Below are 27,645 nucleotides of genomic sequence, written 5' to 3' on the forward strand. Positions count from 1 at the left end.
GAACTTGCCTTATGTATATACACTTTATTTATTAATATATACTTTTTTGCGGGGTTATTAATATATACCATAGAACAATGTCTATGGTCCAAGGTTCAATAAAAAATGGTCTTCTTTCGAAAAAAAAACACTCTTTTCAGGTCATCAGGTTTGATAAGTAAATCGAATGTAATGAGCCAGGAAAACATTCGTGTGAGAAATAGCGAGCGCGGCAAAAATATAGGGTAGGGTTTGAATAAGAAATGTGTGAATCGTGTTTATTCCCCGCCGTCTGATGCCACATGGACGGACAGATGCATGTAAGATGGCTCATTCATGTAGCTGCCACCCTATCCCGAACTTGCGAACGCCCCCATCCCCATGTCATCCCGAACTTGCTGCTCCGGCCTCCCGGCGACGCCTCGCCGGCAGGCGGGCCACCACACCCTCCCACTCCCGGCGGCTTGTGGCCTCTCCTTCGCCCCCGAATTCGGCTCTTCTAGCCGCCGCGGCCGTCCTCCTCCGTTCTGCTGCACCAGCACTGCGCGGACTCGGGTGGTCGCTTCTTGTTCCGGTAAAGATACCTAGCCTGCTTGGTAGACTGGTAGTAGCATACTAATTCAACCCATGCATTCATCCATGTTTTCCATTCAGTCGCACGAGGTCAGTACTCTATGTTAGGTTCCGCAGTGCACCTATCCTCCTGATACGGTGGTACCTGACCGACTTGGACGTCTAGTCTTCCCATGGACGGTTCTGCTCCAGACTTGAGATTCATGTCGAATTTCCATGATTCCGACGGATGGAATGTTCCTGAGCCTTGACATTCTACTCCACGCAGCACTTTCCAAGACGCACGAGTTCTATTGTGTTCTTGTATAGTTCCTCAGCAAGTTATGGTAATCCCCGAAAGCTACCAGCTAGCTGCCAGCAAGTCACAGTAATTCCTGAAAGCTACTAACTGCTGCCAGCTAGCAGTGTTGCCGCTTCCTGCCAAGTCTTGCGCTCTTGTTGTTTCATCGTGCGGTTTTTGCTCATTCCGAGGCATACACTCCTTAATTTCCAGCCGTTCTGGAGTTCCTGCTTACTACTTCAGTGAATTATAGACAGCATTGTCAGTTATTGTGGAATTTGATGGGCTGGGCTAGTGAAATTTTCCATATTGATGTTAGAATTAGCCTTCTTGTGATTGGATTCACCACGAAGAATGACACAACAAGGGCTCTCAAGTCTATTGTGGAATTGATCAAGACTAACACTCATTTTTCTCCGCATTGATGGGGACAGTTTTAGTATTCGTTAGTTATGAACTTTACAATGACCTGTTATTTAGAGTTCATGCAAACAGACAACATGTACCTAGAGACTACAAATTGGTAGTACACCGCTTTCATGAAAAATATTTTTCTCCGCAATGACTGTTTTTTAAGAAACATGGTACAGAAGAAAATGCTCATATGCATGCATGCACACTTTGGAGGTCATGCAAACAGACAAAATGTATGTAGAGAGTAGAGACTATTACAGATTGAACCCGCTTTCATGGAGATATTCCTGTGTTTGTCGAAGTAGACCACTGGTTTGGAAGTCGGTGCACAAGAGCTAATCTCCAAAACATCCGTACAGTTGAGATGTTCAAACTGTTGAACTTTGGTAAAAGAAGTCTAGATACAACCATTTCGAGGACAAGTATTTCCGGACGGAGGGAGTACAAGTCTTCCATAGACTTGTTTTGACACATTGCATACTTTGAAGGCTTGCTGTCGCTAAAATCCACACTACAGACAATGTAAGTACTGATAGGATTGATGTGAACAGAAACTGGTTAGCTTGAAGAGAAGTCCTGATGTAGAAAGTCATGCAATCAGACAAAGTTTATGCGTAAAACAGATTGAACGTACCAATTGTGTCACTGTTCTACCTTTCAAAGTAGAAAGTTGTCATCCTGGAGTCCATGGCTCACTCCAAGAACATCGCCCCACTGTGCCACTGGCAGAGCTAAGAATTTCTTGTTTACTGTGTACTAAATGCTGACAAGTAAACCAGTGAACTATTGTAGAGTGTAGTAGAGACTAATTTCAGACAGCGGCATCATCAATACCTTTATTGTTACTCATGAATTTGCCACCTGTTTTCTGAAGCCTGACATGTGCTAATAATAATATGCATCTGCATTATTTGCCAAATACGCAAAGTACTAAACACAAACAATACTAGCAAACTTGCAATTCTTGAAGAGCTTCTTTTGTTTCCATGATCACTACTGCATGTCATCAAACTACATTTGTTTGCAAACTGCAAGTGAACTAAATATTTTTGCAGTTCCCAGGAGGAATGTACTATCCACACTGCTATCCGCTTCAACGGTGCTACTTCTCGGACCAAGAGAGATCACCTTAGCTGAGACCACCGGCGGTGCATTCAGGGAGTACATCGACACATTTGACGGCTACTCCTTCATATACCCAAAGGGCTGGATCCAGGTCAAAGGAGCTGGCGCGGACATATTCTTCAGAGATCCGGTCCTCCTGGACGTGAACATGTCCGTCGACATATCATCCCCTTCTTCGTCAACGTACAAGACGGTCGAGGACCTAGGCCCCCCTGAGAAGGCTGCAGAGGGAGTTCTGAAGCAGTATTTGACGGAGTTCATGTCGACCAGACTAGGTGTTCGACGCAAGTCGAATGTCTTGTCAGCGTCGTCCAAGGTCGCCGACGATGGCAAGCTCTACTACGAGGTCGAGGTAAATCAAATAGTCGATGCAGATATCATAGTCCGCTGTGATCAAGAAGTAGATTTGACTTATATTTCTACCCTGTTTGCTGGACCCTGCTTCTGAATTGCACAAATCATCATGAGAATCAAGATGCGTCTGCTTTCCAGGTGAACATCAAGTCGTACGCAAGCAACAATGAGCTAGCGGTGATGCCGAAAGACAGGGTGCAGAGCCTGGAGTGGGACCGGCGGTACCTGACAGTCCTCGGCGTCGAGAACAACCAGCTGTATGCGCTACGGCTGCAGACGCCGGAACGGTTGCTCTCGGAGGAAGAGGGAGACCTGAGGAGAGTCATGGACTCCTTCAGGGTCAACAAGATACAAGCGTAGTGCTAAAATGTGCCGCAGCAGCGAGCAATGTTTTGCCTGGAGATAACAGAATTTTGTATAGCCGACGCCATTCTTTATTCCCTGCCACTATCGTTTAATTTTCCTTGGCTTGCATAAGGGACTACATGTACTTCGTGTGCTGTATTATAGTAGCAAAAATAGTGTCAAAAAACATCGCGCATAAAAATACAGAGTATGCAACATTGAGATGAAATTTGAGAGTTTACTGAGGCAGAGATTTCTCAAGGTAACACCACAAAGTGTATATTTGCTCTTTTAGGCCGCCGTCTCTGTTGCACCGGCCCCTGGCCTCTCAAATGCCAAGGTGTAAAACACCTTATATGCAAGTGTATTTGTTGCCTATGCCTCAACTGATCATATCACGGGATTTACATGATTTCTACAGAGCGCAGACAGATCATACCACAGGATTTACACGCGTTCTGCAGACAGCAGTGGATCAAAACTTCAGTGCATTGTCATGGTGGTTTCAATCTAGTTACTTTTCGCAGCCTTTTTCCCTTTCTGCTTCTGCTTCAGCTTCAGTTGAGTGAGGCCAGGTGCGGTGATTTTGGCATTTCCAACAATCGCAGCAACCAATTCAGGATCAGTGCATGCCTTCATTAGTTCCTTCTCACGGTTCGTGGCATCAGGAATGTGCATGAATAAGCTCATAGCAGTTTTAGCGGCTGAAACCAACAAGCAAAGTGATCAGAACACCCCAAAAGAATGAAAAGATGCACAAAATGTTGTTACTTCCATGTTCAAGAATGAGTAGAAGATACCTTTTCCTTTCTTTGCAGTGCCTGGGGTGATCTTTACACGATATTTGTATGTCTGTAACGCGTTATAAGGTGCACATACAGGTACTGCATATAGCAAAATGTCACTTGCCACTGGAATTCCAGTTAAGTAGTCCAAATCAATCAACTTTTCTTTCTCTTCATCACCAAGTTCATTTATATCATCTTCATCCATGGCAATGCTGCCATCAACAGGAGTAGCACTTCTATCCATACCATCTCTGCTTCTACCAACGTTGACATCAGTCGGATCAACAGCTGATGTACTTTCAGGGCAATCACGAGATAGATGTCCAGACTTTTTGCATTTATAACAAACCTTTAATGAGTCGTCTTCGCCTGACAGGGTAAAAGGAATAACAGCTCAGCTGAGACAAGAATAGCCACTAACAGATTGCAATTCACGCCAATCATTTCAGTTCAGTATTTGGGAACAACATGAACAAACTACTGATATCTTGTCTCAAATGAAGATGATTAATGACCTTGGCAGTTTGGCACAGGTCCTCATAGTTATGGTATGGTGTAGAATTATAAGCACAAAATTGCAAATAAACCATAATAAGGAGAGAGTTGTGATAAGCACCAGTTGATGGTTTTGATTGTTTTGCAGTGGTATCTTCTCCATCCTGTGAAGGATTGTCCTTTTGTGAAGCCTTTCCAGAAGACTAGTATCAGGAGAAGGAGGTTGTCAGTTCCAATGACAAAAGGAGGAAAGAGTGCAACGGAAAAAAAAGTGTCAGTAGTGTTATTACCGCAAGCAAAGCCATACGGATTTCTCTTTCCTCTTCATCCTGCTCTGCATACTTCTCTTTGATCTTCTTAAGCTTGCCCTTCTGTCCACGACTTGTTTTAGGATTAGCAGCCTTTGTATTATCCTTGCCCTTTTCTTGCTGTGGGTTATCTGGCTTTTTGACAACTTTCTGAGGATCACTAGATTCACAGGCATTCTCACCCTTCTTAAGTTTTCTTCTCTCTGCTTTTGATACATATGGTTTCTCTCTTACCATTGATTTTTTCACATCAAGATCATCAGTGTCTTCTCCTAAACTTGAAAGACTGCTGACAAGCAAAGAGCTTTTACCTGACCCCTTGGCAGGGCCCAGACCAAGACTCTTATCAAGCAGATCCTCTAGTCGAGATGAAACGGAAGCATCAGTTCCACTGTTTTCCACTGCTTTCGTTTCAGCGACTTGTTGAGATTTGTCGGCGGTATCCACATTAGGCAGATTAGAATGGTTGGTATCATCATTCTGGTGAACGCCAGTATGATCCCTGCTTGATTCATTATCATGAGTTCCTTTGCTCATCTCATTGTCAGTAGCAAGTTTGTCATCCGATTCAGGATTACTTTGCTGCTTTTGAGGCTCTGCTTCGGTTTCTGGAAGGGTCTCATCCTCGCCCCTAATCCTCCTTTCATTTAGACGAGGCTCTGCTTCGGTTTCTGGAAGGGCCTCATCTTCACCCCTAATCCTCCTTTCATTTAGATGAGATGCCAAGCAACTCTCATCCAAACGGAAGAGGATACCAAAGCCCATAACAAGGGGGTGAGGTGGAAGGAAATTTTTCTTGCCACGGATCATAAAACTACCAACAGTGAGGTACTCGCCAGTGGGAGCTGTTTTGCTAACTTGATGAGGATACACCCACCAAGCACTTGTAACAATTTTTGAATCCCATGCTTTGCTGTGGCAAACCTGCAGAAAAGCTCATGGTCAATTGGCCTAATTTATATGAACACTCACTCTTCAAAAGCATTGCGTGATAACATAATCACATAACACACTGCGTGATAACATAATCACATATTTGACTCACTGTGAAACATCCTGCTTGGTTCAATGTCAAGGGTGGTATTGGACTGTCAGGTTTGTGGTTCTTGATTATTGTACTGGAAGCTCCATGTAACTCCGCATGCACATACCTATTCAAGATTGGATATAAGCCAATAGCTTCTGTAAGAAAACCAAAGAATAAAAAGCATAGCACTGCTGTTTAAAACGTATGAGGTATGTCCATCAAGTAATGTTTTGATGATCGATTACATGCAAAATACCAGACAGAAGAAAAACAATGCACTGGTAATCTGGCAATAAGCTTACAAATGGGTGATAACTAACAGGGGTACTTACAAATCTCCTTTAGACATGTACCGCTTGACGACCAACTCATTTTGTTGAGCATCTCGGCCACTGACAATCAGGTAGTTTTCACTGCTGATAAACCAATTGAATTTCTCAAACCAGTGAACTTTCCTCATATGAGTGATTGCAGCCACAGTTTTTTCCTAAAAATGTCATGATATGAAGGTTCTTAAATATAATATAATTTAATATAATATACACAAGACAATGATTATTGGAATTATTACTGTATCTCTACTCTTATAAAAAACCGAGTTGGTGATGATGGTGTGCCTGCCATCTTGCAAGATAGACCGTTTGATCTATATCTGACGGATAGAAAGCAAACTATGGCAATTTTGCAAAAAGATACCCGCACCTCTCTCCACATTTGCAGATAAGGCCTTCCCTTGTTCATCCTTATCTCCCACAACCTCATTGTTGAGCAATTAAAAAAGGAAACCTCTGGAACAATCTGGCATGGTGGCCGCATGGGTTTTTACACTCCTCCTCACCCTATCTCTTCTCTTTCTCGAGATATCATTAGTTTTTACACATGGGATTACTTCCGCATGGGTCAATCACAACATGTGTTTTATAAAAAAAATGCATCTTGACGCTCCGTGCAATGCACGGGCATCTTGCTAGTAAGAGCATAATATTATCAGCATATGACACCACTAAACAGGCTAACGTACACGAATGAGTGGTTTAGATGACAGCTAAAGCTTTTTATTTGTTCATTTATATTCCACTAAGAAGAAAACCTGTCATTCAAGAGGAGGATATAGGATGAGGCTGGTTTGAACAGGCTTATGCACTTATAAAGAAAACTTAATCAACATGTTCTGATGAGAACTAAAATGTTAACATACAACTTCTGCTTGGTAATGCATACAAGTACACAGTACAGCTGTAAGTAAGAAACCTGAGCAAGCTGAAGACGTGTCTTCTTCTCGGCTGCTTTGAAAGCTTTCTCATGTGCAGTGATAGTTTTCTCTTGTTTGGTTTCCTGTTTTTTCTTCATTTCGTACCACCGTCTAGCATTTGCATGTGCTGAAAGTGATAAATCAACCTCAACCTAAAAGAAATGAAACAAAAGTGTATTATGAAAATCGGGAACATGGAGAAAGCGATAGTGGTAACTGAGTCACACAAGTAAAATCCAGGTACAATCTGCAAGCAAGGTCACATGCAGCATGTATCTAATTAGCCCCCTCATTTGCATGCTGATGCGCCCTTTTTGTGTAAGACATTAACTCTCCATCAATCAATCTTCAGTTGCTCAATTACGAAATAAATCTTCATGGGATTTTTTCATGCAACATAACAATAAATTAATACTACCTCCTTCCCAAAATAGATGACGTCCTAGGAGCATGCTCAAATTTATCTATCTTAGATGGCTACTTAACGATAAACTATTTAGATTTGTTAAACAAAATTTATACCATTAGATTTGTCATCAAAATAGTTTCACAACATTTTTTATACTTATTTACTTACATTCATACCAAGACTAATGATCAGAGTTGCTCACTGGAGAATCCGAGAATGCAATAAAATTTCATCTATTTTGGAATGGTGGGAGTAAAATAGTGTTGATGAGCAGCGGGCAGCTCTCCATAGGCATATGTACTTACAACTTAGTAAAACTGGCTGCCTAAAGAATTGCAAGACTAGAAACTTCACGTCATTCAAGTTAAGGTGGATAAATGAGGAGATTACTCAAGCAGTTCAGCATGGAGAACGTAAACTGAATCAATGGAACGCTAACACAAGTAAAAATAACAGGGGTCGACAATTCAATAATCCAAATAGAACTGTTTCTGACATATGACACCTTAGGTGAACCCCATAGACCAACATTGCCAATAAGATACATTTCAGGTGTTCAAAGAAAAACAGCATTTTCATGACACAGGAAATGTATATGTAACAAGCTAGTTGTTTGTGGAACATACCTTCTCAACAGGCGCAGTTTTCTCTTCCTCATCCATGTCATCAAGATTATTGCTAAGAAGTAGAGTAATGCAATTTTTTTCAAAACTGAGCTTATCAATTAGACCAGCTACTGGGTTTCCAGCCTTTTTCTCCTCTTTAATCATGCGAGCAAGAGCTTCCCAACTCATTCCATTTGCAAGGGAAACACGAACAGCTTTGATTGCTGCATCCACATCCTCCAAATTGTACTCGATTAGTTCTGCCATAGTGATGCAATGGTCTGCTTCCTTTCTCAATGTATGCACACGATTCTCCTGCATGGCAGAATGCATCAGCGGAGTAAATAGTGCATGTTTACAAGGAAATAAAATTCTCCAAATAGAAATCAAACTCAAGCAAATTATGAACTTGATTGCAAGCATGCATTGGAGAGTGAGGTGGGGGAACCTGATCCAACTTTATTTTGTTGAGCCTATGGACTGCTGAATCCTCTTTTGCTTTATGCTGTTGATTCACCCTTTGACTTTCTATTTTGCTGTAGAACTCATCTAGTGCATCATCAAATGTCTCAAATTTATCATATTCCCTTGACTTACATTGCGTCAGCAGGATAGGGCAATATTCATCATATACCTGTGTACAAGAACAATAAAATAGTAAGTACCTTGACATGGAATCCACCATATCAAATGCAAATGTACTGCTACCTAAATATAGGTCTGCAACGGACATCACTAATGAACAAAACAAAAAAACACAGGAATAACAATAGATACACCTTCTGGTTAGTAGAAGACCCTTCTGATGGTGTGACATTCTTCTTTGCGGTCATCTTATTCTGCATGAGTATGTACCCCTCGGGGATCCTTTGGCCAGAAATGATATCTACAAGCCAGTCCTCAAACCTTGCAACAGATTCTACTAGAGACTGAATAGTATGATCATCAAGACTGCTCTCTGGATCTTTCCCAACCTTTGTACTTGGAAGCAACCCAGCATCTAATATGATATGCTCCGCTAGTGCTGGACCATAAGGCAATGCCTCCCCAAGAAGTGTCTTCAGAGTAGCTTTATTTGATTGAGTGCCATTACTGGCTTTAGCATCTGAACCTGACTGCTTAAATTTTGCAGCAGACTTCTTTCCTGTTCTATTAGCTGGTTCTTCCAGTTTATCGGTAGCAGGCACTCCATCATTGGCGCATTCAGAAGGCTGCTGAGCATCAGCTGAACTAGGTGTAACTTGGGAAGATTCTTTATCATCGACTGTATTAGACAGCTTCAGTGTGTCTTTTAACTTTGTAAAGTCAGTCCTTTCAAAAGTACGGCAGGCTTCTACTGGATAGCGATGCCGTGACATGATAGCCAATCCTTTGTTGTCATCTCTGGAAGTTTTACAGTAGAAGATAAGTATAATAAACAAACAGTAAGCATAAGAATTTAAGAGAATAATCAAATTCTCGGATTGCAAACATATAATCGACGTTTTTTTGTCCTAAGTCCTCACTTGTGCAACAGCCTGTGAGAACGAAAATAGTACTGCACGAATTAGACAATAACCTGTGAGAACGTAGTAGTGTCATCACTGTGTATTCCGAATCTGTGAGAATGATATTTCCTTGTGCATACAGCTCAAGAATGATAAAGTGTGCATTACTGCCAAGTCCAAATTGAAAGAGGATCATCTGCAGTTCAAACAAAGACATCATTAAACGGCTGAACCCTCAGCAAGTACAATTCCACTAACTTCAAAGGATATTCAAGAGCAAATGAAATGTGAGGAGTACCCTATCATATCCCAGCATACGAACATCTTCAAGCCTCTTGCCACGAACGTGTTTCCGCAGCTTGAGAGTGAATCCAGAAGGTGTGGTGCTCTTATCACTGAAAAATAGGGACAAAAGGAGATTTGTACATTAATGTTCTGAAACAGTGGCATCAGATAAATATATACCAACAACGGTGAGCAGCATCTCACCGAACATATTGAGTGGTGTGCAGCCTGACACCACTTTCCATCAGCAACAAAACCTTCTCACTCTCCCCTGACTCGGTGATTCCACTGCTGTTCATCAGCTTGAAAAGATAAGTCTGTACAAGCACAAAAAGGCTTATGTAAAACATCACAGTACATATCAAAAACAGATACGGTGTGCAAGATTGCTAGAGCTTGAATGCATTCCACTAGAGGAGAGATGGTGCACTTGATTTCCAGCAGTTTCTTGGTGGAAACAGGTAAGTTTAAAAAGAACATTTGGTCCACCAGAAGCAAATATATTCCAGAAAAGGAGATGATGCACTGGATTGCCAGCAGTTCCTCCGCAGAAACAGCATATATTAAAAAAACATTGGTCCTCTAAAAGCGGAAGACAACACAACAATCTAATATCCCAATGAATTGCATGAAATGTGTACCGGCAGCCCGCATAACACGACAGACAGCACAAAGCACCATGAATCTAACCAATTTGGCGATTTTCACAACAAAACTTTCAGAGACTAAGACAACCAAATATTTACACAATCCAACACAAGGCAACCTCACAGCAATGTGGAATCGCCATCAGGGTAGCAACCCTACGCCAACCGTGTGTCCCATTTCCTTTCTAAATAGAGTAATTTGTTTGTTGGAACCTAGTGGCACCAGTGCTAAAGTGAACTGCACAAAGCTTTCCTGTACCAATCCAAGTTCCGACTGACTGTTCCGCCAAGTCAGAGAATAGCCCCCGGAGAAGCCACGTAGAAACCTACGCAAGCCTCCCAACCTGATCGTGCGCCGCATCTACCTCTACTCGCCTCCCTGGCGGCAAATAGCACGGTGAATCTATCCAATTTGGCAATTTTGATAACAGAATTTTCAGAGACTAAGACAATCAAATATTTACACATCCAACACAAGGTAACCTCACGGCACCCAGAATCGCCATCAGGGCAGAATAACCATCAGCTAAGCAATCCTACCCCGGCTGTTTGTTCAGATTCATTTCCAAATAGAGTAATTCGTTCGTTGGAACCCCGCCAGTGCTAAAGTGAACTACACAAAGCCTTCCAGTACCAATCCAAGTACCGCCAAATCGGAGCACAGCCCCCGGGGAAGCCACGTAGAAACCTACACAAGCCTCCCAAGCTAATCGTCGTGCGCCGTATCTACTCGCCTCCCCGGGAGGCCGGCTATGCCGCTAGTGTTCCGCACCTAGGGTTTGACGAAAGCGGAAGAGCTGGGAGGGGAGCGGGGATGCGGCGTGGGGACTGGACGACCGACCTTGGGGGTGATGTCGTAGACGTTGGAGAGGCGCATGCCGATGAGACGGCGGAGGCACTTGACCTCCGCCGCCACGTCCGCCGTCGTCATCCGCGCCTTCACCATCTTCGCCGCCGCAGCCGATGCCTTCCTGCTTCCTTCCTTGCGGCCGAGGTTGGGGGTTCTCTTCTCCCTTTGCCTTCGACCTCGACTCGTCGCGTCGAGTTGTCAAGTCTCAAGTGTGCGCTCACTCACTGGGCTGTCTTGGGCTTACAGAGGTGCCAACGCATGCCTCTCTTAGGCCCATATTGTCGTCTCTCTCGTTGGGTGGCCCGGCCTCTGATATGATTCTGTCTCGTTGGGTAGCGCGGCCGCTGGCCCATTTTGCTTACCATTGCAAATCTAGCCACTGAAATTACAGTTTGAATTGTACTTTTTGCTAGAGAAGTTTGAATTGTATTTTTTTAACACAGTTTGAATTGTAATTTGTGGCTGGATTAGCAATGGATCAAGTTACATTCTAATATTACAACAACAACAACAACAACAAAGCCTTTAGTCCCATACAAGTTGGGGTAGGCTAGAGGTGAAACCCATAAAATCTCGCAACCAACCCATGGCTCTGGCACATGGATAGCAAGCTTCCACGCACCCCTGTCCATAGCTAGCTCTTTGGTGATACTCCAATCCTTCAGGTCTCTCTTAACGGACTCCTCCCATGTCAAATTCGGTCTACCCCGCCCTCTCTTGACACATTCTAATATTAATAATTTTATCATTTTTAAAATCAATTTAATTTTAAATATTAATAATTTAAAATTAAATTGATTTTAAAAATGATAAAATTAGGTTGCTTGTTCACTAAAAAAACATCCCTGACAAAAAAAAACATCCCTGTTAGCAGGCAATTGTTTTTCTATGGTTCTAGCTTTTCCCAGAGAGTAGCCTAGAAAGAAACACAAATAGAATTATTGATCCGTAGAATATTTCACTGCAATTTCCAGTTATTGGGTTGCATACAATCATCAAGAGGTGTGTATATGTCATGTAATTAATAATTTCCACTGGACAAGTAAAAAATTGTAGTCAATAAAGTCTCGGAAACAACAAGGCTGTTACAAGACCAAAGTTATCATGTTCAAACTCTAGCATGTGTAACACTCCAAAACTCTATCCTTCTCATTTAATAGATGAGGCAAATCTTTTGTCTCCGTTTCGGAAAAAAAAACTCTAGCATGCGTTAATCAACAAAAAATTACATAAGATATATGAGGTGGAACTGGAAGACGGAAAGGGTTTCCGCCAACCCATTCCTACCAAAAGAACAGAACTGAAATCACATGCCATTTCTGTTTCGCATCAATTGGTCCATTTTCCAGCAGATGTAGGAGCAACTTCCAGAGTTCCAAATGGGGTCTTCGAGTATTTAGTTGCCACAGTCGATCATTCCCAACATGAAAAATCTTCAACGACCAAAATATAAAACATTGGTAAGAGCAGTCCACACTCCCATGGAGTACTCAGCTAATCATGGCACCGGGGCAGCGAGTTTCAGCGTCTCAGAATGAATACCCTTCGTGAACCCTGCAGATGAAACTAGGCTAAGTGAGATTTTTTTTCCTAAAAATACCAGGAATAACTGGCAAACTGAGAAAGATGAAATTTTACTATGAATCAACTAGTAATGATAAGATCCTGCTTATAAATTAGCAGTAGCAGAATGTAACATCAAGTGGTGGAAAAATGTTTGTGGACACTGAACAAATGGGAAGACAAAATACTGATAGTAGCACCAACACCAGAGCAAAACCATGATATAGTTTACTAAACTGTCTGATTGTGGACAATCCTTGCACCACTCAGGAAGTGGGAAGAAATACATATGATGAGGTTTCTCAGAAGAAGAAAAAAAGATGCATATGATGCGCAAGTAGCAGCAACCGATCTGGTTTCTCAATGAACAAAAATTGCACTGAATATGCAATATCAATTAACAAAGAATCAATCTGTATTTGCTCACATTTTCCTATAGAAGCAGTCCATATAATTGTTGCAACTCCAATGGTCCAGCGTACTTGCATACTTTTTCCACACACAATTACTTCCAAAAGTAATAGCTTTTTTTCTTTTCGCGAATATGCGCGGAGCGTATCATTCCATTGATAGAAGGGGAGAACAAACAGTGGCAAACCTCATGATCTAGGTCATTCGTTCATACATAATTCATCCAAAATCAATCTTTAAATTTCCGCAGCAACGCGCGGGGAAATCACCTAGTATATCCAAAATTTTAGAACACAAATTGTATGTGGTTTCCATGCCCATCCTACATGCCTACTCCAGTCTCTACCCCTCTAAGTGCCCCAAACAGTAATATATCTGAAATATACAGCAGTTGTGGCCTACGAGAATGAATAGTACCTCGGTGATGTGTTATGCACTCAATTGTCGGAATCAACCTCCTCTGCCAGTTTATGATCCCCATCCTTAACAATTTCCTCTTCATCCCATCTACTCATTTCAAGAGTGAGCTCATCTGAAAGACAGCCAGCTGCATTCTTGACGGCATCCTCCAAGGCCTCCACCTCCCTAACCTTCGCGCTATAACAAACTATCTCAACGTGGAGATGCTTGAGCGAATAGAGGTTCTGTATGCCGAAATCAAGACCACCACTCAAAGGGAACACATCATGCGCATTAAATGGAACCCGGAGCTTCTCAAGTTCAGGCATGGCTCCTGCTTCAAATACCAGCCCTGTCCCGCTGTCCCAGCAAGTGAAGTAGAATTCCTTCAGGAATCGGAATCCATTGCTGCTGATTATGAGCCTTTCTTTAGGCCTTGCTGTTCTTGAAGATATCCAGAGAAATAATAGAGATGGAAGGTCCCCAAGGATTCGGAATGTTTCCTCATCCACTGGATCAACGTAGATGCCTAGGTAAGAGAGGTGGTCAAGTGAGGCTACCCACTTTGGGATTCTGGGGAAATAGTATTCTGTAGAGATCTCAAATCTCTGTAGCAGACGAGGAGGAGGAAACCAAGAGTCAAGTAAGAAATCAAGGGAACAGAAATTGTAGCTTTGAATTTGTATGGTTCGAAGGTTGAGCATGCCTAGTTTGCAGAGGGACATGACCAAGTTATCTGTATAAGCTTTCATGCCACCATTTGTATTACTTATGTGCCAATTCAGGTTCAGACCAAGTATCCTTAGTTTGGTCAGTGTGCCCAACTCCTGCAAAGAAGACGGAGAGGTGTTCTGATTGATCTCAACCTCTGATAGTTCCCGAAGAGCTTGCATATTCCCAATCCTTTCAGGTAACTCTGTACAATTAACCAATAAACATGCCAGCTTCTGTAGTTGAACAATATTCACTGGCAACTTTTTTACCCATGTCCATCTTAAGTCTAAGGTCTGTAAATTCTGCAACTCTCCTAATTGTTCAGGAAGTGCGGTGATTCTTCTTACATCGAGTCGCAGATACTTCAGCTGAGAAAGCCTGCTTATGTGTTTAAGATAATTGTGTTCCAAAACCTCTCTATTTTCTAGATCCAGCACTCTTACGGAATGAAACTTTGAAAGAGAAAGCATATGTTCAGCTTCAGCACATCCAAAGATAGTGAGGGATCGAACATGAGAGACAATCATGTTTGATGGTACCATAATATGTTCTTGAGCATGATAGTTCAGGGATAGTCGACGAACCTTATCATACGGCAATGAGTTGAGTTTTTTATCACCAGAAAATGTCACAAAATTTTCTTCAATTGACTTGGATATTATTAGGTCAAGAATCATATCATGGACACGGCAAGCATCAGCTCGACCATCATACTGGATTTCAACTGGTTCAATCAAGCTTCTGTTGATCAGCTCAATGAAATAGCCTTCTCCTACTTCCTCCAGATCCTGTCCACCTGCTGGATTGATGAAACCTTCAGCAATCCATCTCCTTACCAGCCGATCCCTCTTGATCTCATAATCTTCAGGGAATATACTTAGATATAGCAAACATGTCTTCAAATGGTAGGGGAGATCATTGTAACTAAGGAACAATATTTTTTTCATCTCTTCCATGTCTAAATCCTTTTCAAGTGCTGAACCAATAGAATTCCGTATCCTCAGCCATTCTTCTTTGGTACTAGCTTTATTTGCCAATAAGCTAGCTACTGTAATGATCGCCAATGGCACGCCACCACATTTTTTTAATATTTCATCTGAAACTTCCCTCAGTTGAAGAGGGCATCCACCTTCAGAGCCAAACGCTCGTTTGAAAAATAAGCTCTTAGAGTGAGTTGCACTAAGAGGCTTTATTTCATACACACGATCATGGTGCTGAGAGCTGCAATACTTGGCTACGGTGATGATACGCGTTGTTGTAAGTATTCTGCTGGATGAATTATTTTCAGGAAAAGCACATTTGATTGTTCTCCATACTGGTGTGCCCCATATATCATCGATTACTATGAAGTACCTATCACAAACTTTACAAGTTAAAACATGTATTCCTAAAGCTGCAACCGGTGAAGCAGTAGTAAGCAAAGCGTACATATATTATCCTATGGATGAAATTGATGTAGCATTAACACAAAGTTCATACGAATGTATAATAAATTAGTGATGACACCACATGCATATTAGACCAAAATAAGATTGCCATGAGTAAATAAGGTTGCATACCTTTTATGCTTGAGGAACTGTCTTATTTTGTTGATGAGTTGCTGCTCATCCCATGCTTCATTGCTGGTGCACTCTTGCCAGCAGATCTGAGAGAGTATATTTCTCAAAATCTTCTTCAGATCAGGTTTTTGGGACACCGACACGAAAGCTTGATATTCAAATTGCCCTTCGAGCTTCTGGTACACTTGATTAGCGAGAGTAGTCTTTCCAAGGCTTCCAAATCCAACAATGGACACCACCTTTAGCTGCTGCGCCGTTGAACATTCCCCTTCTGTTAGCAACTTGATGAGTTTATCCCTTGGGCCATCGATGCCAATGAGCCTCGTCATCTCCGTGAAAAATGCTGGTAAGCGGGGATCTATGCTTGTCCTACTCAGCCTGGAGAAAACATCATCAACCTTGTACCTCACACGCCGACTACTAACCTCAATAGCTCTTTGTTTGAGAACTTTGATTTTCTTGGCCATCCGATGGCGTGTCTTGGAATTTGTCATTAAATCCATGCACCTGCTCAGGAGTCCCTTGCAGCCACGGGATTTGCGGCTGGACTCGGCACCCAGGGACAGCATGAAACTGTCAATGCCACCCTCGATGTCGTAGGACAGCTCCCGCACTGCCTTAATCCAGCACTTGGACAGCTCATCAGGGTCCTCAAACTCGGATATCTTCTTCAGGAAAGCATGAATGCTCTCAAGCTCAGCTTTAAGGAACATGATATCACCCTTCACACTGGTGAGAAGTTTATATTCATCAGAGAGCAAAGCACCCAGCTTCCGTAGCACAGAACCCATGGCCCCATGTGTTGCACATACAGTGGCCTCCATCACCCTGTCTCTGGGCTTAAGTTTTTGTGTCCCTGCCACTTTGAAGGTTCAAGCCTTTTATACACGCATAACCTTTCAAAGTATGCATAAACAAGACATTAAAATGATTGCTCAAGTGAAGACGGCATAGCGAGTGAGCAGGTCAGGTGCCCGCAGAATCTTACCATATAAAAAGCACAGATGGTACAAAGCACATTTCAAAAGCAGTCAAGTTGTCAAGAAGGAAAGGAAGTGTGAATTGCCTGCACCACGATTGCAAAGTCAGTCGTTTAGTCAAGAGAAGAAGTCATAAGCCACCAAATGAGAAGACTATTAACGTATAACGATATCAACATTCCAATAATCTAGGAGTATATCAAGTGGAAAGATATAAATCACCATAGATCCACCTAAACTAGTAAATGAAAGAAAGGGCAGGGCAATAAAGCTAAACAAAAGGAATAGGTTTCTTCCTCACATGCTAAACATGGTACCGGTCTCGAGACCAGTGAACCTGACAAGGTTGGGATTATGGCTCTGAAGAGCGAAGGTAGGCCAGCCATGGTGTCTGATGTAAGAGGGATGAAGACAGAGACCGTGATTAGATCTTTACTACAGTTTATTCTTCTCATTGCTTAATTGATGAAGCCTACATGGTGTGTCCCTTTTGTGGGCAAAAATCGTCTTGAACACCAAGAACAGAATTACCACTTTCCTACTAAACCATATCTCCATCATCATATTTAAATTAATCTTTCCTAACCATATGTGCACATGATTTCGAAGGTTTAACTTTGACCGCCGATTTGATACAAAGTCGACACAACTGGAAAGTGTTTTTCAATCCAACAATATGAATTTATATAACGTAATCGACGTGTTGTCGAACAAAGTCTTAATCAAAGACAATTCTTGGGAAGTATGTGCACCTTAGATTTCTGGGCGGAGGAAGTATCTTCCCTTTACCAGATAACTTCCCCTAGTTACTTGGAGAAAATATTGTCAACATGCGCCTCCGTGCGCTCCTCTGCCCATAACAGGAGCAAATAAGTAATGATCACCTACCACGAGGTAATATGTGATTACTTCAGCGGCCAATGCCAGATTAGTAAATTAACACAGTTGTGCAAATATGGACTTTGCTACATTAGTCCACGACTCCACACACTAACCACCATAGCAAATATAAAACTGGGAAGCGGACAAGGTTAGGAAATTTTCTTGAGCAAAAACAAAAGGCAGTGGAAATTTCTTGTGTGGACACCCAAGACTATTTGTTAGGAGGTCAGACTCAGCTTCGAGGAACATGACATCGCCATTCACATTTGTAAGAAGATCGTAATATGTTTCTCTGAAGAGAAGATTGTACTCCAGATCGCCATTCACATTCCCAGAAGCAAATGTGGCACCATTTTCAGCTACCTCGGTCGATCAGAATTATTTTAAAAACTAATCACTTCATTGGTGAAACCAAAAGGTAAATTAAGCTAAACAAGACAGTGATTCAGTAACTGAGCTGTTGTGCCGAGTGAAGTTTCTAGGAATGTGAAAGAGAAGAACAAATTGCACAAAGAAGAACTGAAGACCGGTCACTGTCAAAAGGAGAGAATTTCAACACACAGGAAAGAATAGAAGTGTGCAGATTCATTACCTCATATCACGGCATCATCAGTCACCAATCATCTACCTCAGCCAGTAAAAACCATCCAAAAAGGGAAAAGGCATCAGTGACCGAATGACAAAAGGCAAATTAAGCTGAAGGGGACGGTGTATCGAGCATGCGATTTCTTTGAGGTTACCCCCGGAAGCACGATCCGTCAGCAGAGCCGCCGAAGGTAGATCTTCCCACGGATACGATGTATCTCCAAGATAAGGGATCCTCGAAGAAAGGAGATCGTCTTGGTCCGATTGCCCAGCCAGTTAAACATCAGGGGATCCCCGTGACAAAAATAATAAGAAGAAGAGGCAGGATGAACGCGGCACGAATTGCTGGCGTTGTGGCAGTAGAAGTTCGCCGGATGCAGTAGATGTACAGGCAGTGGTAGCGGGATAGGAGCGGGGAGCAACGGCACGGCACAAGGCAGGGGGGCGGCGTAGGTTGCCATCGCCGTCGTCGGAGAAGTTCGCCGGAGAGAGAGGGGGAAGAAGATGCTTGGGCTGTTGGGCTAACTATACTGGGCCTTCCCTAAAGAAACTAATAATACCGGGGGGTCCATGGAGGGAGCTCCTATACAGCGCCGCCTTGCTGGGCCGGCCCACTAACGCGCAAAGCCAGCGAAAAACAAAATCCTAAAAGAAAGTTTATGCTCCCACGAATCGAACTTACGCGGACCCTCAAAAAAAAAAACGAATCGAACTTACGCCACATGCATAGTACACCCGCTCGGCAAACCAATACGGCTACCTATTACTTCCTCCGTTCTAAAATAGATGACTCAATTTTATATTAACTTTGATATAAAATTAATATAAAATTGAGTCATCTATTTTGAAACGGAGGGAGTACTAGTTATCAGTTGAAACTTGAGAATTCCTAAGGACTAGTGGCTGTGCGGTTCCAAATAATTGAAAGTTCATAAATTTTAAAACTGTTTTCAGATTTTTTTCAGAAAAGAAAAGGCTCGCGTATTCAAAAAAGTTCACGAATATTGAAAACATTTCACAAAATTTAAAAAAGACCATTAATTTAAGAAAAGTTCATGAGTTTGAAAAAAGTTCACAAGTCTAAAAAAAGTTCATGGATTTGAAAAAGTTCATGAAATACAAAAATGTTCAAGGAAATTGGAAAAAGTTAACTAATTTGAGAAAAAAATTCATGAATTTGAAGAAAAAAATTCATCAATTCTTTAAAGAAATTTCATTAAATTGACAAAAAGTTCATCAACCTTCAAAAGAGTTCATTGAATTTGAAAAATATTTCACTGATTTTGAAAAAGTTCAATAAATTTGAAAAAAGTTCATAAAATTTTAAGAAAAATTATCAGATTTGAAAAAAAGTTCATCAAATTTGAAAAAAAATAATCCATTTTGAAAAAAGGTTCACGAATTTTACAATAACCACACATTAAGAAAATAAAAAAGGATGGGAAAAAAGAAAAAGAATAAACCGAACTAAAGAAAGAAATAAAATAATAAAAAACAAGTTAATGTAACAAGAGCATTTTATGGCCTGGTGGTTTGAACGCAGTGTGGGCAACCGAAGGGTTGCAAGTTTGACTCTTCGTTACTCCTGCACTTTTTTTGACCTCCTTTAAAGAAAGGAGATAAACTAGAATGTCCCGAGCCCATCAAGACGCGCCATTCAAAATATAATTTTCTACAGCGTGAAAAATTTTGAACTTTTTTTGTGGATATACATACATATGCATATATACTACCTATGTGTAAAATTTAATACTAACATCATACTTTCACACGTGGCGTACAAGAAAAGACAAATACCTATTTCCAAAATGGGCTGGCTTTTTTTTGTTATTGGGCTGGAAATTTTCTGTACAGCCTACAAATCACAATATCTTCAAATGATTTTTCACATGCTCGTGGTGAACGCATATAAGTCTTCATGGAATTTTTTAAATTTGTTTCAAAACTTTTAAATATGATTTTCTATTTTTTTTCAAAAAAGGGCTCCAAGGAGCCCGGGTCTTACTAACAAACTAGGGGTCAGACTCTGCATCCCCTAGGGCTGCTCCATTTCTGACCCATTAGCAATCAGCTATTTCAATCATCAACCATGGAAATCGATCCAACCCCGTCAAAATCATCAGGTGTACCCCCTTGCAAAGGTGCAAGGTCACTCCCACTTTCTTTCTCTCAAGGTGACAAGTGGAAGTGATGCACTCATTTGTCGTAACCTGGGAGTTTTTTGTTTTTCTTCTAGAGTTTTCAAAATGTTTTTATCTCTGTATGCAAATCACGAACCTTTTTAGCTTGTGTTTCTCACATCGAGATATGTGAAACTGGATTTCAGACAGATTAAAAAAATGAAAAATGAAAAAAATGGGAACAAAAAAACGAAAACCAAAAAAGGAGGGATACCGGAAGCACGACTGTGCTTCACACGGAAGCATATTTTTGTGTTTCACTTTTCTTGAGAAGCACAAATTGTACTTCACGCGGGCGGTGCATAGGTATGCTTTTCACTTTCGAGAGAGCAAAGGTTGTGCTTCATGCAGTGGACAACCGTGCTTTTCATTTTATGGGAAACACATGTGCTTCACGCGGTGCACAACTATATTTTTCACTTTTCAGGAAGCACATGTTGTGCTTCACGCGGTGCACAACTGTCCTTTTCACTTTTCAGGAAGCACATGTTTGTGCTTTCACACAATGCACACTGTGTTTTCATTTCTTGGAAAGCACAAGTTGTACTTCACAATTATGCTTCACGCGGGAAAAAAACTGGGAAAATTGATATTTTTTTTCTTAGGATACTAGAAAAAACAAAGCAAAATCCAAAAAAACAAGAAACGTGTATAGAAGACAAAAATACACGCTCTCGCAGGTCCAGCGCGCAACATATGGCAACGACTGGATGCACCACTTAACAGCTGCATGTGCGTCCTCAAGCGTTTGTTATGTCCCGAGCGCAAGGGGTATCTTTTGGATAGTTGCTTCCCTCTGCTTCACATGTGGGGTTTCTATGTGACGCAAGATGTTGTATACGACTCGATCCCGGTGCATTATAGTGGCTTAGTAAAAAGGGTAGCGTAGCGGCTCGGGGGCAATATAGCGAGTTGGTTCGGGTACTATAACGACTTGGTGACTGTAGCAACTGGTTTTTTAGTCAATTTATTTGATTTCAAACGTCTTCTAAAAAATAATGTTTTTAAAATATGAATACATCTTTTGATTTTTTTTATTTAGAGTAGTTTTTTAATTGGAACATATTTCAAAAACACGGATATTTCTAGAAAAATCCAAATATTTTTCTGGAAATATAAAAAATTGGATAGGTGAACATTTTTTAATTTGTGAATAAAATTTAAAAAACAGGAACATTTTTTGAAATTCCAAACAATTTTTTAAACACAAACGTTTTTTGAATTTGAGTACAAATTCTGAAAACGAGAACATTGTCTGAAATTTTAAACAATTTTTCGAAACACAAAACATTTCCTAGACATTTATTTAAGAAAAAAACTAACGCTCACACGTGTGGCATCTTGCACATCGCCCACACGCCTACATCTTCACTCATTTTGTCATGTATGAACATATAACATCAGCAGGAATTTTTTTGATTTTCGGCTTAAAAATGTTTTATCTCTCCTAATTAAAAAATCGAATTAAAAATCCGTTTTCACCGTTAAATCCGTCTCGATGAGATCTTCAAAACTAGAACCCATATTGATATGTTTCGATAAAAAATTTTCTACCCAAAAGTTGCCATGATATTTACACTATAGTTGCCATAGTGCTTAAAGTAAAGTTGCCATGTGGCAATTTTAGTTTGTAGAGCATGGCAGTCTTAGTTTTTTTATGATGGCAATTTCAGTACTTTGACCGTGAAAATTATTTTTTGTATAAACCATGGCAATTTTAAGTGCATGTATCATGGCAATTTTAGTTTATGGTTCATGACAAGTCTAGTTTCTTAATTTCTCATTTTATAATATGTCAAAAATTACTTTTAAATGTAGAAGAAAATAGCTGAAATATATCATGACAACTTCAGTGTAGACACCATGACAATTCATGTGCAATAGACATGGCAACTTTGAGCCCCAAAAAAATCGTAGAAATATATAGATATGTTTGACACCCCCGATTTAATCGTACACTAATCATACACGTAAACATGTACGATCAAGATCAGGAACTCACGGGAAGATATCATAACACAACTCTAAAAATAAAATAAGTCATACAAGCATCATATTACAAGCCAGGGGCCTCGAGGGATCGAATACAAGAGCTCGATCATAGACTAGTCAGCGGAAGCAACAATATCTGAGTACAGACATAAGTTAAACAAGTTTGCCTTAAGAAGGCTAGCACAAACTGGGATACAGATCTAAAAAGGCGCAGGCCTCCTGCCTGGGATCCTCCTAAACTACTTTTGGTCGTCGTCAGCGGCCTGCACGTAGTAGTAGGCACCTCCAGTGTAGTAGGAGTCGTCGTCGACGGTGGCGTCTGGCTCCTGGGCTTCATCGTCTGGTCGCAGCAATCGGGTATAGGAAAGGAGAAAAGGGGGAGCAAAGCAACCGTGAGTACTTGTTATGGCATATCTTTCTCAAGGTAGTTTTGGTGATTGATGACAACATGTTTGCGGACTAATCATGTGCTTTGAATAGTTCACAGATTCACCCCTGGCACGAGACGTTTCCTTCCCTTCGGAGTGTCCTTCAAGACGGTGTAGCTCTTTCGTTTCTCTCTCGGTGGCCTAGTTGCATAGAGGGCACCGTACTATCAAGAGGGGGTCCGCTGGGGTATTGCATGGGTGGAATCAACACGTACACATCAGCCTCTCACCCTCCGAGCCTGTCCATTCCTTTGTAGAGATCTCTCTCCACTTTTCCTTGTCCTGTCTGGGTCCCAGCGGTAGTACCGCGCAACCCAGCCGTAGTACCGCTGAGGAGACACAAGCGGCAGTACCGCTCCACAGCGGTAGTACCGCCCTTGTCTCCACAGCAATAGTACCGCTGGGGTGCCTGGCACCACCGCCTCGTCCTCAGCCTCTTTGGAGACATTCTCTCTCTCTCTTCAGTGTCCCAGCGGTAGTACCGCACTACCAGCGGTAGTACGGCCGAAGGGTCACAAGCGGCAGTACCGCTCCACAGCGGTAGTACCGCCCGTGACCCCGCTGCCGTAGTACCGCTGGGCTGTCTGGCTCCTACCGCCTCGACTCGAGGGGTCTTTTTCTCGTGTCGGGTTTTGCGGCACTAGTTGCGGTTGTAGAGGCGGTAGTACCGTTTCAGGAGCGGTAGTACCGCCCCTACCACCGCGGTAGTACCGCGTTGGGTCCTTTTCCCTACTAGTCTCCTCTATGCGGCAGTGCCGCTGGCTGGTGCGGCAGTACCGCTGACCTAGCGGTAGTACCGCCCCCTCTTAGCGGTAGTACCGCCCTGTGCGGGGCTGGTTGGTGGGGGGGCAACGGTTGGTTTGTTGCCCCCACTATAAAAGGGAGTCCCCTTCTTCTCTTTGACCCACCTCTTCCTCCCCAAGATCCATTTATTGCTCAAGCTTCATTTATTGCTCAAGCTCCATTAATTGCTCAAAGCTTCATTTTTGCTCGATCTATCTCTCTAGCCAATCAAACTTGTTGATTTGCTCGGGAGTGGTTGAGAAGGCCCCGATCTACACTTCCACCAAGGGATTTTCGATTCCCCCACTCATCCCTGGCGGATCTTGTTACTCTTGGGTGTTTGAGCACCCTAGACGGTTGAGGTCACCACGGAGCCATAGTCCATTATGGTGAAGCTTCGTGGTTTTGTTGGGAGTCTCCGATTAAGTTGTGGAGATTGCCCCAACCTTGTTTGTAAAGGTTCGGTTGCCGCCTTCAAGGGCACCAATAGTGGAATCACGGCATCTCGCATTGTGTGAGGGCGTGAGGAGAATACAGTGGCCCTAGTGGCTTCTTGGGGAGCATTGTGCCTCCACACCGCTCTAACGGAGACGTACTTCCCCTCAAAAGGAAGAAATTTCGGTAACATATCCTCGTCTTCACCGGATCCACTCTTGGTTATCTCTTACCTTTACTTGTGTAAACTCTTTAGTGTTACTTCTCTTGCTTGCTTGTATGCTTGTTGTTATTGCATCATATAGGTTGCTCACCTAGTTGCACATCTAGACAACATACTTTGATGCGAAGTTTAATTTGGTAAAGAAAAGTAAAAATTGGTAGTTGCCTATTCACCCCCCCTCTAGTCAACCATATCGATCCTTTCAATTGGTATCAGAGCCTCGTCTCTTTATTAAGGACTTTACCGTCCAAAGAGTATGGTTGATACCGTAGACGGTGTGGAGGAACACTCCGGTGTGAATCCGATCTCGTCTACAGGCGATGGGGGAACCTCGGTCTCTCATGAGGAGTTCAATATGGCCTTGGAGACATTGAAAACCTCCATGACGACCGAAGTTGAAAGCATGTTTACTAAATTTCTTGAGGGGCTTAAACTATCCACCGCACCGTTGAAAGTGGGTGACCCTGCCAACAAGGTGACGGATGCTATCCCCGACAAGGGGGAAGCTAGTAGTGAAAAGGCTCCTTCTTCTAGTGGTAAGAATGGCACCGGCATCTTTGCCCATGTGGAACCACCACTTGTTTATGGTGGACCGGTTCCTTCCACTCATTTGAATCATGCCGGTCCTCTCCCTAAGATTGTGAAAAATGAGGACTTTGATTCTTGGGTTTACCGCTTTAAACGTCATTTAAATCATGTGAACACTAACCTTTGGAGAATCATTGAAAAAGGTTTTTATCCGCATGATCCAAGCAACTTCACTCCTCGAGAAGCCGCGGATAATCAATTCAATGAGAATGCTCTCTTCATCATTCAAGATGCAATTCCACCCGAAGACCTACCCCATCTTCGTCCCTTCGCCTTCGCCAAAGATGCATGGCATTGTGTTGTCTCTCTCTACCGGGGAAGCGCAAGCATCAACGCTCCAACTATGAAGTGGTGCAAGATGAGGCCGATGAGTTTGCTATGAAAGAAGATGAAGAACCTCATGAGCTTTATCGGAGAGTAACCAAACTCGCGGTCTCACTACGAGATCACGGGAGCAAGGACACGGATGACAATTGGATCAAGCGCAAATTCCTCAAGGCAATGATGCCCTACCACAAGGCCATGTCCTCCATCATACGTCAGAGACCGGACTTCCACACTTTGACCTCAAGCGAAGTGTTGGATGAGTTTGTGGCCATGAACATTTTGGACAAGACCGCCGACAATGCGATGCTCCGTTCTTAACGGGCAAAGAAGCCTAACCTTGCATTGAAGGCCAAGCTCATCGTTGAAGAAGAAGAAGAGGAAGAAGAGGAGAGCAACCCCAAAGATACGAAGTATGCTTATCGTGAACACATGGCACTTGCTTCAAGGCAATTTTGGAGCAAGAAAAACTCGAGGCCAAACTTTAGCAAAAACAACTCGAGTGGCACGAGGGGCAAGCAACGTGTAAGGACTTGCTACAATTGCGGCAACGTGAGTCATTTTGTTGCAGAATGCCCGTATGAGAAGAGGGAAGACAATGTTGGCAAGCTCATCCGAAAGGACAAGGCCAAGTCGTTCCCCAACAAGAACAACTTCACCAAGAAGACTCCTCCCAAGGCATTGGTGGTACAAGAAGAGTACAATGAGGATGATGACGATGATGAAGATGATGAGTCGGTTGCCATGGCCTCCGTTGACATTGCGACGACTTCACGGGTGTCTCTCTTCGACTCACCCAATGAGAGCATCACCGCCAAGTGCCTCATGGCTAAAGCCACCAACAAGGTAACCCCCAATATCAAAACTACCATCATTAATCATCCTTCTCCAACGGATAGCATTAATGAACTTGAGGGAGCTAATGTGGAGGCTAACGAGTTTGAGGCCTTTATGGGCAAACTCAAGGGAAAATCCAAGAAGCACTTTGTTGCTCTCTTGGAACAACTTGGTGAAGCCAATGACATGATCGAGGCTCACAAAGACACCATCACTAAGATGGAAGGGCATAGTCGTGACTATGCCGATGAGATTTCGGATCTTTCCAATGCTCTTGAGGAAGAGCGTGGTCTTCGTTTGGCTCTTGAGGAGTCACACAACGTTGATCATGCTAAGTTAAAGAAAGATTATGATCATGTCCTCATAGTTTCTCATGTGCTAAACTCCGAGAAGGCCGAACTTGAGGTTGATCTTGCTCGACTCAAAGAGGAGTTTGATCTACTTGACAAGGCTCACAAGGTCTTGAAGGGTGCTCATGGTAGCCTCAAAGAGTCTCATGATCAACTTCAAGTAAAGCTAACCAAGGAAAAAGCCACTTTCCCTCGCATGATGTTAATTGATAATGCAAATGCTACTAACCCATGTTGTGAGCATGTGCATCTCGTTGAGGAGAACGCTAAGCTAAAGGGGCAACTTGAGAGAGGTCTTGCAACTTGCATACAAGGCAAGAAGAACCTCAACGATCTCTTGATCAACCAAAAGGGAGTTGTGGCCAAGGAAGGGGTTGGGTACGTGCCCGACTCCAAGAACAAGAAGAAGAATGACAAGACCAAACGACCTCCTCCTCTCATGCAAACCTTTGTGAAGGAGGGAGAGAGTGCCTCCGAGGAGAAGAAGAAGAACAATGTCAAGAAGGGCAATGTCACCCCTCCCAACAAAGCCGGCAATTTTAATCCTTCTTATGTGTTATGCCATGCTAGTGATGGGCATGTTTATGCCAAATTTGTTGGTTCTCTTCATGAGTACATTGAATGGTCTATTTGGGTTCCTAAGACCCTTGTTACTAACATCAAAGGATCCATTACAAAATGGGTACCTAAAACCAAGCATTGATCTCTTGTAGGTGTTTGCTTCCGGTGGTAGATCATGGTTGCTCGATAGCGGAGCTACAAATCATATGACCGGAAGCAAGGACTTGGTGGTGGACGTGCACAAGGTTCCATCTATGCCCACCAATGTCGAGTGGGGTGACGCCTCATCTTCTAAGGTATTGGGACTTGGCAAGGTGGTCATCTCTCATGATCTTATGATCGAGAAGGTCATGCTTGTTGAGTCCCTTGCATACAATTTACTTTCCGTTCGTCAACTTGCAATCATGGGGTTTGCCACTTTTTTTGATATCGATACCGTGGCCCTCTTGTGGAGCAAGACTCTTAAAGTAGCTTTTGTTGGGCATGTCGAGAACGGTCTATATGTGATTAACTTTTCGGAGCGACCCACTAAGATCGCGACATGCCTAATGGCTAAAGTTGATGTGGGATGGCTTTGGCATCGCCATTTAGCCCATGTCAATATGAGATCTTTGCAAAGTCTCCTCAA

The 27,645-nt window shown here is 42.5% G+C and overlaps 3 protein-coding genes across 13 annotated transcripts; 1 reads left to right on the top strand and 2 right to left on the bottom strand.

Moving 5' to 3' along the window:
* The first annotated feature begins 292 nt into the window (after nucleotides 1-292).
* On the top strand, nucleotides 293-3,338 carry LOC125508115 (psbP domain-containing protein 1, chloroplastic). Its single transcript, XM_048672704.1, has 3 exons — nucleotides 293-553; nucleotides 2,302-2,723; nucleotides 2,864-3,338. The coding sequence occupies exons 1-3, from the start codon at nucleotides 361-363 to the stop codon at nucleotides 3,083-3,085; spliced, it is 837 nt and encodes a 278-aa protein (XP_048528661.1). The 5' UTR covers nucleotides 293-360; the 3' UTR covers nucleotides 3,086-3,338.
* Nucleotides 3,289-11,410, bottom strand: LOC125508114 (ribosome quality control complex subunit NEMF). The gene is made up of 14 exons (XM_048672703.1): nucleotides 11,215-11,410; nucleotides 9,931-10,043; nucleotides 9,740-9,836; nucleotides 9,513-9,637; nucleotides 8,734-9,337; nucleotides 8,403-8,588; nucleotides 7,976-8,269; nucleotides 6,940-7,092; nucleotides 6,021-6,175; nucleotides 5,707-5,812; nucleotides 4,644-5,585; nucleotides 4,475-4,556; nucleotides 3,871-4,227; nucleotides 3,289-3,774 (listed from the first exon to the last, which is right to left on the bottom strand). Exons 1-14 carry the CDS (start codon nucleotides 11,317-11,319, stop codon nucleotides 3,581-3,583), a joined length of 3,513 nt encoding a protein of 1,170 aa, XP_048528660.1. The 5' UTR covers nucleotides 11,320-11,410; the 3' UTR covers nucleotides 3,289-3,580.
* An 824-nt stretch (nucleotides 11,411-12,234) lies between these two features.
* LOC125508116 (disease resistance protein RGA5-like) lies at nucleotides 12,235-18,852 on the bottom strand. 11 transcript variants are annotated; one of them, XM_048672711.1, is made up of 7 exons: nucleotides 18,472-18,852; nucleotides 18,324-18,355; nucleotides 17,602-17,699; nucleotides 16,858-16,935; nucleotides 15,870-16,765; nucleotides 13,615-15,663; nucleotides 12,235-12,777 (listed from the first exon to the last, which is right to left on the bottom strand). In XM_048672711.1, exons 5-6 carry the CDS (start codon nucleotides 16,691-16,693, stop codon nucleotides 13,635-13,637), a joined length of 2,853 nt encoding a protein of 950 aa, XP_048528668.1. In that variant the 5' UTR covers nucleotides 16,694-16,765; nucleotides 16,858-16,935; nucleotides 17,602-17,699; nucleotides 18,324-18,355; nucleotides 18,472-18,852; the 3' UTR covers nucleotides 12,235-12,777; nucleotides 13,615-13,634. The 11 variants fall into 11 exon arrangements, with proteins under 11 accessions (XP_048528668.1, XP_048528667.1, XP_048528666.1 ...); XM_048672710.1 differs by having other exon boundaries at nucleotides 17,602-17,733; XM_048672709.1 differs by having other exon boundaries at nucleotides 15,870-16,731; nucleotides 18,324-18,852.
* Nucleotides 18,853-27,645: the final 8,793 nt, after the last annotated feature.

Source organism: Triticum urartu, chromosome 5 (genome assembly GCF_003073215.2).
Source record: "Triticum urartu cultivar G1812 chromosome 5, Tu2.1, whole genome shotgun sequence".
Lineage (NCBI taxonomy): Eukaryota > Viridiplantae > Streptophyta > Magnoliopsida > Poales > Poaceae > Triticum > Triticum urartu.